At 46.9% G+C, this 11,160-nt stretch overlaps 1 protein-coding gene across 2 annotated transcripts in view; it reads right to left on the reverse strand.

Annotated features, from left to right (window-relative positions):
* The window catches only part of LOC106564358 (protein O-GlcNAcase), a 13,313-nt gene extending 2,457 nt beyond the window's left edge, over positions 1 to 10,856 (reverse strand). Inside the window, exons 1-16 of one of the 2 annotated variants that reach the window (XM_045690901.1) lie at positions 10,428 to 10,856; positions 8,328 to 8,379; positions 8,090 to 8,187; positions 7,380 to 7,510; positions 7,011 to 7,182; positions 6,595 to 6,693; positions 6,276 to 6,415; positions 5,497 to 5,647; positions 5,111 to 5,218; positions 4,676 to 4,944; positions 3,724 to 3,898; positions 3,522 to 3,607; positions 2,967 to 3,059; positions 1,883 to 1,968; positions 1,376 to 1,496; positions 1,065 to 1,182 (exon numbers count right to left, since the gene is read on the reverse strand). In XM_045690901.1, the coding sequence (XP_045546857.1) occupies positions 1,065 to 1,182; positions 1,376 to 1,496; positions 1,883 to 1,968; positions 2,967 to 3,059; positions 3,522 to 3,607; positions 3,724 to 3,898; positions 4,676 to 4,944; positions 5,111 to 5,218; positions 5,497 to 5,647; positions 6,276 to 6,415; positions 6,595 to 6,693; positions 7,011 to 7,182; positions 7,380 to 7,510; positions 8,090 to 8,187; positions 8,328 to 8,379; positions 10,428 to 10,503 (1,975 nt within the window). In that variant the 5' untranslated portion in view covers positions 10,504 to 10,856. Of the gene's footprint in view, positions 1 to 1,064; positions 1,183 to 1,375; positions 1,497 to 1,882; positions 1,969 to 2,966; positions 3,060 to 3,521; positions 3,608 to 3,723; positions 3,899 to 4,675; positions 4,945 to 5,110; positions 5,222 to 5,496; positions 5,648 to 6,275; positions 6,416 to 6,594; positions 6,694 to 7,010; positions 7,183 to 7,379; positions 7,511 to 8,089; positions 8,188 to 8,327; positions 8,380 to 10,427 lie in introns of both variants that reach the window. The other variant, XM_045690900.1, reaches the window with a different exon arrangement.
* Between the last annotated feature and the right edge of the window lie 304 nt (positions 10,857 to 11,160).

The raw sequence follows: 11,160 nt of genomic DNA on the forward strand, positions 1-11,160 counted from the left end.
TGTAGGTTCACTCCAACCCTGTTCCAGGAAGGCCACCGTCCTGTAGGTTCACTCCAACCCTGTTCCAGGAAGGCCACCGTCCTGTAGGTTCACTCCAACCCTGTTCCAGGAAGGCCACCGTCCTGTAGGTTCACTCCAACCCTGTTCCTGGAGGGCCACCGTCCTGTTGGTTCACTCCAACCCTGTTCCAGGAAGGCCACCGTCCTGTAGGTTCACTCCAACCCTGTTCCAGGAAGGCCACCGTCCTGTAGGTTCACTCCAACCCTGTTCCAGGAAGGCCACCGTCCTGTAGGTTCACTCCAACCCTGTTCCAGGAAGGCCACCGTCCTGTAGGTTCACTCCAACCCTGTTCCAGGAAGGCCACCGTCCTGTAGGTTCACTCCAACCCTGTTCCAGGAGGGCCACCGTCCTGTTGGTTCACTCCAACCCTGTTCCAGGAAGGCCACCGTCCTGTAGGTTCACTCCAACCCTGTTCCAGGAAGGCCACCGTCCTGTAGGTTCACTCCAACCCTGTTCCAGGAAGGCCACCGTCCTGTAGGTTCACTCCAACCCTGTTCCAGGAAGGCCACCGTCCTGTAGGTTCACTCCAACCCTGTTCCAGGAAGGCCACCGTCCTGTAGGTTCACTCCAACCCTGTTCCAGGAAGGCCACCGTCCTGTAGGTTCACTCCAACCCTGTTCCAGGAAGGCCACCGTCCTGTAGGTTCACTCCAACCCTGTTCCTGGAGGGCCACCGTCCTGTAGGTTCACTCCAACCCTGTTCCAGGAAGGCCACCGTCCTGTAGGTTCACTCCAACCCTGTTCCAGGAAGGCCACCGTCCTGTAGGTTCACTCCAACCCTGATCTAGTGCACCTGATTCTAATAATTAGCTGGTTGATCAGGTTAATTACAACTGGGGTTGGAGTGAAAACCTCCAGGAGGGCATCTCTACAGGAACACCGTTGGAGAGTCCTGCTCTAGGCTCAGTCAAACAGTGACCAGAAACCCACCATGCAGGTGCACAACTACAAGGGAGTCAGCACCCTAATCACAGTAGTGGCACTTGAATATACAAGTTAACTCACCACTGGTCTTCATCAACGAGAGCAACCTGCCAATCATACGCCTGGCGGGGGCGGGGTCTGTAACCCGGGGGTGGAGCTGCATGGTTACCAAGGAAGGGAAGTCCCCTGGCAACGCCCTCTACAAGAAAGACGGGGGGAAGAAAATATCAAATCGTATTTTCAGAGTCAAGGAACTCCATACAAAACATCTGAAGTAATACAGAGAGACAGAACTGAACTACAACCATATAGAATAATGTTGGGGTCAATGATTCAAACAAGACCAAGTCATATTCCAGTGTGTGATTGTGCCGTTGGAACCTAGCGGTTACCTGGTTGTTCAGTGCAGCTGCTGTGGCGTCAGTAAGGCCCAGGGCATACCCACACACCCCCCTCTCATCCTCCAGAACCAGGCCACAGTTTGGGGAGGGGGACAGCTGCCCTCCTGCTAGCCTGGGGAGAGAGTGAGGTACACTGGGACATTACATACTGGCTGTCTAGACAGAAGGTCAGGACAAGCACACCCATCACTGATCAGAGACTGTCCAGAGTGGATCATTGGGGAGTCATGCTGTACACTCCCTCACCCATCACTGATCAGAGACTGTCCAGAGTGGATCATTGGGGAGTCATGCTGTACACTCCCTCACCCATCACTGATCAGAGACTGTCCAGAGTGGATCATTGGGGAGTCATGCTGTACACTCCCTCACCCATCACTGATCAGAGACTGTCCAGAGTGGATCATTGGGGAGTCATGCTGTACACTCCCTCACCCATCACTGATCAGAGACTGTCCAGAGTGGATCATTGGGGAGTCATGCTGTACACTCCCTCACCCATCACTGATCAGAGCAGGTAGGGCTGCTGCAGGAGCCTTGGCCTCTCCTCTCTGCATCTCCATGTGGATCTTCTGTATCTCAGTCTGAAACAACAGAGATGTTATAAAGACAAAATCAATAAAGATGTCAGCTAGCCGATACATGCCTCACGTATTACAGAGGTGGTTTGGTGAACCAAACCTAAAACGCCCGGGCTAGCTAACGCCCGGGCTAGCTTATAACTACACACGTTAGCTTCTTCATGCATCAGCTAGCTTCTTAATGAGAATGAAACGCGCGAGTCATATTAGCATAATTATTAAAACAATAGAGTACCACAGTATGAGTCAGAATAGCCATAAAACCTAGCATCATTCATTTTTCCCATAAGGGATTTTAGAAACACATAAAATAAGGGCTGTGTTGTGTAGGTTTACCCTGGCGTGACGTTATGTAAATCCCCCCATCAGACAAGGTGACTTATCAATATATTCACCTGTATTTACCTCCCAAAAATGTAATGCTAATGTAGCTATCATACAGAACTACAAATGCCATGACAGACAAATCGATGTAGTAATGAATAAATTGACTAAAGTTCTTTATATGGACAATTCTGTGAACTGTCTTGACACAATACCTGTTAGCAAAGGTGTCAACTAGAGATGACTGCAGGAGCTTGCAGGGATTTGTAGTTTTGCATGATGTCTACTTTGATGCTAATTAGCATTTTTGATGCAGAATAAATAGTGCCGAATATATTGATAAAAGTCGCCTTGTCCTAGAGAGATTTACATGGTTATCAAAACGTCACGCCAGGGTAAGCCTACACAAAACCCAGCCCTTATTTTAAGTGTTTCTAAAATCCCTGATGGGAAAAATGAATGGAGGAAAAACGTTTGGAACCATTTCCCTGTTTGACTCCTAGGTTTTATGGGAATTATGACTGTGGTGCTCTATACTACAGGCTTTCGCTCAGTGGGCTAACAGTCTTCTGGCAAAACACTCAGAAGACCTGGTTTCCATTCCCAGTCGGTCCACATGTCTCGTATATTTTAACAGATATGTCCGAGTCAGTTCTAGATATATTGAAATAACTAACCTTGTCTTCTGGGCAGAAGGGTCGTATAGAATACACTGATGTCATAGGAGGGTGACGGAACAGATCTCTGTTACCATGGCAAGGCAGCATTCTCTAAACAATAAACAACAGCAATACTATCGTCATCAACCAGTCAGTACCAAGTCAATGATCCCTTTGTTATGCCTGAGAGATCAATGGCTCTGTCTAGGTGGTTGTCTGTGATCCCCCTGTGTGTGTGTGGCTTGTCATTGTTTGAGTGTTGATGTGAATGTGACGGCGTCATTGTGTTTTGGTACAGCAGAAGTACATACAGCTGGAGTGTGCTCTGTGTTGTGCATCACATTGTACTCGTCGACTTGACACAAATAGTAGCAAAAAGTGAATGTTGAACTTTTGTTGCACACATCCCAGTAACAATTTTGGATGACATAATTACATTCAAAAAAGTTTGACTGCAGAATTTATTACGCAATGTTGATAAAATGACACTGTCGACCGATTGAGAGGTAAGAGGCATACAAAAGTTAAATAAATAAAATCTCGTTAAAGGGGTGATGGGGGTAAGCGCCGTACCTGGAACTCCCCGGAGAGACCCCCTCTAAACCCCCAGGGCTCTGGGTCGTCAGTCATCACCTGGGCTGAGGGCCTACTCTGCCCCCCTGTGGACACAAACAATATTACACCTGAATGACAACCTGTATGCTTAGTAATTGTTTGCCGGTGCTGCTTCATGTGTCACACACGCACACACACTATTCCCCCACCCCTGCTGTACCCAATTGTTTGACGTAGGCGCGGGCCAGGGTGACACCACTCTTGATGTCACAGATGTAGTTGTAGAGGTCGTAGAGGATGCTCCGGTTGGGGGCGTTGGACAGACGGTTAAACATGGTAAACACAGCAACACACATCACGTCAAAACACTTCGCCCTGGAACGCCACTCTGCTGTCTGGAGAGAGGGAGAGAGGGGGGCCGAGAGATACATGCAGACAGAGACAGAGAGAGAGAGAGAGAGGGAGTTAGTGAGAAAGAGAGAGAGAGCGTGTTAAAGAGTTGTCAATGTAAGTTCTTACAATTTCCACATCAATACAGATTCTTAAATTATTACATTGATTGATTGAGTTCCACTCAGTCTCCATATCCCACACTACCTTCAGCCAGTCCAGTCCCAACACACACACTCCTCACCATCTCAGTCCAGTCCCAACACACACACTCCTCACCATCTCAGTCCAGTCCCAACACACACACACACACTCCTCACCATCTCAGTCCAGTCCCAACACACACACACTTCTCACCATCTCAGTCCAGTCCCAACACACACACACTTCTCACCATCTCAGTCCAGTCCCAACACACACACACACTCCTCACCATCTCAGTCCAGTCCCAACACACACTCCTCACCATCTCAGTCCAGTCCCAACACACACACACACACACTCCTCACCATCTCAGTCCAGTCCCAACACACACACACACACTCCTCACCATCTCAGTCCAGTCCCAACACACACACACACACTTCTCACCATCTCAGTCCAGTCCCAACACACACACACACTTCTCACCATCTCAGTCCAGTCCCAACACACACACACACTCCTCACCATCTCAGTCCAGTCCCAACACACACACACACTTCTCACCATCTCAGTCCAGTCCCAACACACACACACACTCCTCACCATCTCAGTCCAGTCCCAACACACACACTCCTCACCATCTCAGTCTCTGCCTCTCCCACTGCTTCTCTGTGTGCTTTCAGCCAGTCCAGTTCTCTCAGCATGGTTCTAGCAGTAGAACCGTGTTCATACGGCAGGTAGAACAGTTCTGAGAGTAGCTGGAGATCGTCCAGGGTCAGGGGTTCTGCTGTGAACAGGGGGTTGTCCCCAGAACCTGGCACGTACACGGGGTCTCCCACGTCAGTCTGCATGGGCTCCTCGTCAGAGGACTCCTTCTTCAGGTGGGTGGGGTTCAGAGGTCGAGGGCCTGAGGTGAAGACGACAGCCAGAGAGTTAATTCACAATGAATAGATGTAATTAAAAAGTGGATCTGGAATCACGGTCCTCATGGAGACTAGGATGTGTCGTTTTCATGCGTTTGCCCACTAGGGGATAAATAAAGTTGTATTGAATGGTCATCTTTCCCTCTGTACCTCCAGGCTGGTCAGTGCTGAGGAACTCCTGTAGCCAGTCAGTCAGGGCCAGGGTGAGGGCTCTCTTTGGGCTGTAGCAGGGGTCTGAGCCTGCCTCGTCATCATCACCTGCTGGGGCGACGACATAGTTAAGGGTTAGTTTAACTCCGTGGCATTGTGGTCCATCCTAAGATTAGAAGGTTGGGGGTTCGATCCCCCTGGTTGAGTCATACCAAAAGACTCTAAAAAATGGGTGTCGATGCCTCTCTGCATGGCACTCAGTGGATGGATTGGGGGCAAGGCCCTGCGATACACTAGCGTCCTGTCCAGGGGTTATTTGTACATCAAGCTGCCTCACATAAGACATTAAAAGGAGTGTAAAACAGTAACACCTCATAGATACTCACTCATCTCCACGTCTCTCCGTCCTCCTACTCTTCCTCCTTCAGACCGGCACCACGTCGCCAGGGTATGGATCGCCACGAAGTTAGGGTAGTACTCGCAGTTAGGGTTGGTCAGCACCCCTCTCAGCTTGGGGATCAGGTCTGTGGGACGATCCTTAGGAGAGGAAGAAGGGGGGGGGGTTCAGCCTGACCGGGAAACTATCCAAGGTGGATTAATGGAGAAACAAGCAGGATATGTGATGAAGGTTTGAAAGACACTGTCGGCAGCAGGGTTGGTTGGGTTCAATTCAGGCTCACCTCCTTGTGAACTTGCCTGAACTGAAATTGTTCCCAAGATCCCACTAGAAGAGGACCACAGTAGTGGAGGAGAAAAACTTCTCTATTATTCTACATCTACTATTAACATACTCCCTGTCTACCACACTGTTTATAGAACACTGCTTATAGAACAATAGTAGTGCATTATATAGGCAATAGTGGTTGAATAGACAATAATTATCCTAAACCTTCCACAATAGAAGGTGAACAGAAACACTTATTAATAATAGAAACCTTGTATGGTCTCATCCTCTGGGGTCATAGTATTAATAATAGAAACCTTGTATGGTCTCATCCTCTGGGGTCATAGTATTAATAATAGAAACCTTGTATGGTCTCATCCTCTGGGGTCATAGTATTAATAATAGAAACCTTGTATGGTCTCATCCTCTGGGGTCATAGTATTAATAATAGAAACCTTGTATGGTCTCATCCTCTGGGGTCATAGTATTAATAATAGAAACCTTGTATGGTCCCATGAAGATTCTCTGGGGGTCGTAGTCATTGGCGTGGATGTTGTCCCAGATAACCGGCGCCCTCTTCAGGACGGAGGACACCTCTACAATGGACTCTACCGTGATGTGGTGGGACACCACCTTAGGACCTGCAGGACAGGATAGCATAGCGGGGGTTAGATTGGGTGCCTGATAGTTTGAACACTGTGCTTTGTAATGTCCTTAAAACTCACTCATCCGAGGAAACATTCCAGCAGAAAAATTTAGCAAACGTACTATAGTTGTTGGAAAACAAAACAAAGGAAAGTGACTTCCTGTCTGCTCTCACCTGTCCAGAGAACATCAATCCCAGGTAGGAGGTTCTCTCCCACAGTGTGAAGGTAGGCCGACTGGGAGACGTTAGGAGTGCAGAATGCTGCACAATAATCTGAAACAAACCACAACACACACAGACATTCTAGTCTTTGACGACACTTGCAAAAAGCAGCAAATTGCGAGAAAATAAATAATTAATATTGAATTTTAAAACAGGGTGTGTCCAATATGGCTACCAGCAAACAACATGTAATGGAACACTGCTTTTAATTACAATGACCTTCTCACTGTGTGGTTGTCTGACATTGGAATGTTGATATGGAACTGGAATGTCCAGTCTAGATCCTTCTGATTCTATTTCTATGGGTCTGACTGACCGTTCGTCCATTCTAGATCATTCTGAGGTGATGGTCTGACCTCTGACCTCACCTGTGGGGCAGAAGAGGAAGGTGTCAGGCTGTCCCAGGTGTTTGAACACCTCGTTGGTGACAGCTACCTGGGCGTGGGCGAACGAGCTGAATGCCTGCTTGTCCGCCGGACACATCTCTGTCTCGATGTCGTCGAAGAGGAGGGAGAAGGAACTGCAGCCAAACCCACTCACCTGGAAGAAGAGAGGGGAGGAGAAATCAGCTTTTCCTCACAGGCCACACTTTCTCTCTGAACATAGTTCTAGAACCCCACCTGGTCCAGTTCTAGGCTACCATACTTCTAGAACCCCACCTGGTCCAGTTCTAGGCTACCATACTTCTGGAACATCACTTGGTCCAGTTCTAGGTTACCATGGTTCTAGAACATCACCTGGTCCAGTTTCCTCTTCAGGGTGGCAACCTCTTTGGGGTTGGAGAATGTGATGTCCAGACCAGGGGAGATGGCGTAGATGAAGTCCACTCCGTTCTTTTTCGCTGCAGTTATCAGAGCAACCAGTTTCTCTGGAACAGACAATTAAGATTCACCCCAAATGGCACCCTATTCCCTTTATAGTGCACTACTTTTGACCAGGTCAAAGGTCGTGCATTATATATCCTGTACAGATTAGGGAAGAGGGTGCCACGTCAAAGTAAAAAAAAAATACAATTTTAACTTGACTTAACCAGGTAAATGGATTGACAAGAACACATTGTATTTGTCCATGTCTCAAAATGACTACCTATAGCCTAAAGTCATACACCATCTACTTTTACTATCTGGGGGAAATGGTGTCATTCGAGACAGAGGCTTTTACAACAATGTGATAGTTGCTAAGTAGATCAATTAAATCAAAGTAGATCAAAAGGTAAATGGGAGTGGATCTTCAGGTCAAAGTGAGGGCATCAACGATGATCTGACATGACAACATATCAAGACACAATATGGAGCTGCATCTCCTAGGCAACGCCACAACAACAACAACACACATCACAATCACCATGTCTCTTATCTGAACTAAGGGTGGGGTGTAACTAGGTGGTACTGATGTAGGGGTCAGGGGTTTGCAACGCTGTGTGTGTGTGACGCTGTGTCCTCCTAACCTGCCTCCTCAGGTGAGTACAGGTCCCTCCAGTACATTCTGTGTTTGTAGTCATCTTTAGGGGCGTAGAGGTACGTGTTCAGACCCCACTTCTGCTCCCTACAAAAACAAACACACTGTATGAGACACTTCCGGTAAAGCAACAACTTCCTGTAAGGACTGGATAGGTGAAAGGAACACGGTGAAGAAGAGGGAGAGAAAGAGTATGGGTGAGTGTGTGTTTAGAAATGGTTTACTACCTCTGGAAAAGCTCAGTCCTCTGTTCCATAGTCCATGGTCGCCCGTAAAAGCCTGAGTGAAGCAAAGGTCATATAAACTTTTAGTTGTCATGCATAACGTGGAGCACAGAGTGTCATCAAGGCAAAGGGTGGCTACTTTGAAGAATATAAAATATATTTTGATTTATTGAACACTTTTTAGGTTACTAAATGATTCCATATGTGTTATTTCATAGTTTATGTCTTCACTATTATTCTACAATGTAGAAAATAGTAAAAAATTAAGAAAAACCCTGGAAGGAGTAGGTGTGTTCAAACTTTTGACTGGTACTGTATATATATCAGGAATGGGTAACTCCCGTCCTCCAGGGCCTGATTGGAGTCACTCTTTTTGCACCAGTTAATTTGATCAACTAATCATGATCTTCAGTTTAGAACGCAATTAGTTTAAATCAGCTGTGTTTGCTAAAGACAGGGGAAACGTGACACCACTCAGGATTGGAGTTTCCCCATCCCTGATATAAACTCAGCAAAAAAAGAAACGTTTCTTTTTCAGGACCCTGTCTTTCAAAGATAATTCGTAAAAATCCAAATTACTTTCATTTGTAAAGGGTTTAAACACTATTTCCCATACTTGTTCAATGACCCATAAAATATTAATGAACATGCACCTGTGAAACAGTCGTTAAGACACTAACAGCTTACAAGACGGTAGGCAATTAAGGTCACAGTTATGAAAACTTAGGACACTAAAGAGGCCTTTCTACTGACTCTGAAAAACACCAAAAGAAAGATGCCCAGGGTCCCTGCTCATCTGCGTGAACGTGCCTTAGGCATGCTGCAAGGAGGCATGAGGACTGCAGATGTGGCCAGGGCAATAAATTGTGATGTCCATACTGTGAGACGCCTAAGACAGCGCTACAGGGAGACAGGACGGACAGTTGATCGTCCTCGCAGTGGCAGACCGCGTGTAACAACACCTGCACAAGATCGGTACCAGGACCGCATAATCCCTCCATCAGTGCTCAGACTGTCCGCAATAGGCTGAGAGAAGCTGGACTGAAGGCTTGTAGGCCTGTTGTAAGGCAGGTCCTCACCAGACATCACTGGCAACGTCGCCTATGGGTACAAACCCACCGTCGCTGGACCAGACAGGACTGGCAAAAAGTGCTCTTCACTGACGAGTCGCTGTTTTGTTTTACCAGGGGTGATGGTCGGATTCGCGTTTATCGTCGAAGAAATGAGAGTTACATTGAGGCCTGTACTCTGGATTGGGATTGATTTGGAGGTGGAGGGTCCATCATGGTCTGGGGCGGTGTGTCACAGCATCATCGGACTGAGCTTGTGGTCATTGCAGGCAATCTCAACGCTGTGCGTTACAGGGAAGACATCCTCCTCCCTCATGTGGTACCCTTCCTGCCGGCTCATCCTGACATGACCCTCCAGCATGACAATGCCACCAGCCATACTGCTCGTTCTGTGCGTGATTTCCTGCAAGACCGGAATGTCAGTATTCTGCCATGGCCAGCGAAGAGCCCGGATCTCAATCCCATTGAGTATGTCTGGGACCTGTTGGATCGGAGGGTGAGGGCTAGGGCCATTCCCCCCAGAAATGTCCGGGAACATGCAGGTGCCTTGGTGGAAGAGTGGGCTAACTTCTCACAGCAAGAACTGGAAAGTCTGGTGCAGTCCATGAGGAGGAGATGCACTGCAGTACTTAACGCAGCTGGTGGCCACACCAGATACTGACTGTTACTTTTGATTTCTACCCCCCCTTTTGTTCAGGGACACATCATTCTGTTTCTGTTAGTCACATGTCTGTGGAACTTGTTCAGTTTGTCTCAGTTGTTGAATCTTATGTTCATACAAATATTTACACATGTTAAGTTCGCTGAAAATAAACGCAGTTGACAGTGAGAGGACGTTTCTTTTTTTGCTGAGTTTATATGGTATATACAAATATACCATATTATTATAATCTGATACATGCACTGAAATGTGTGGCTTAATGTAACTACATTGAATCAAAACAGACACTATTTGTAGGCCTTTCCTACAGCAGGCTATTTGATTGACATCTTACAGTAGACCATTTGACGTGATGACGAGGAGAACTCTCACCTTCCACCACACCACTGATGAACCTGCGGGTCTTCCCCGTCTCGGCTGCCGCCTTGGAAGCGCTCGGCTTCGGCATGGTTTTCTCCAAGTTCTAGGTAGTTTCAATTTGTGTACCTGTCCCGGAGATGATTTGATCAGGCGTTAGATGAAGCCTTTAGTAGCACATCGAGCTAGGTAAAGTTACTCAATGACAATCGATCACTGAAAATGGCCTAGCTGTGTTTGTCAACCACGTAGCTCTGCATGGGATTTTATTTAAATGATAGTTGAGTTCCTTATTGCTCCCTAGTGCGCAGACTCAGTAGCTCGCCAAATAAATCGATACAAGTTGTATTACACAATTAGACAGTGGAATGCCAATCACAGGAAGAATCATAATTAAAAGTGAAGAAAATATTGTTTTAGTTAACCATGCGCGTGTGCAATCGTGAAAAGATCGATGTAGGGCTACTGGTTGGTGCGTGCTTAAAGAGACAGTGCACAATTTCCTTTAAAGGGTCCGCTCTCCATCTTATCTCAACGTGCCAAATGGACGAAAATAGGCATCAGTTCACAAGTCTACTTCAACTTAATTCATCTTCATCTTAAACTAGTCTTGCTTGTGATTACCTTGTACCATCCTTTTCGAAGTTAATGTAGTTTTGGAAATGTATAGTTTGGCAGGTTAATTATTTTCTACATTGTGAGCTTCAAAGCCAAAGGTTGGCTGTTACTAAGCAACTCATTTCCACTT

The sequence above is a fragment of the Salmo salar genome, chromosome ssa12 (genome assembly GCF_905237065.1).
Source record: "Salmo salar chromosome ssa12, Ssal_v3.1, whole genome shotgun sequence".
In the NCBI taxonomy this organism is placed as follows: domain Eukaryota; kingdom Metazoa; phylum Chordata; class Actinopteri; order Salmoniformes; family Salmonidae; genus Salmo; species Salmo salar.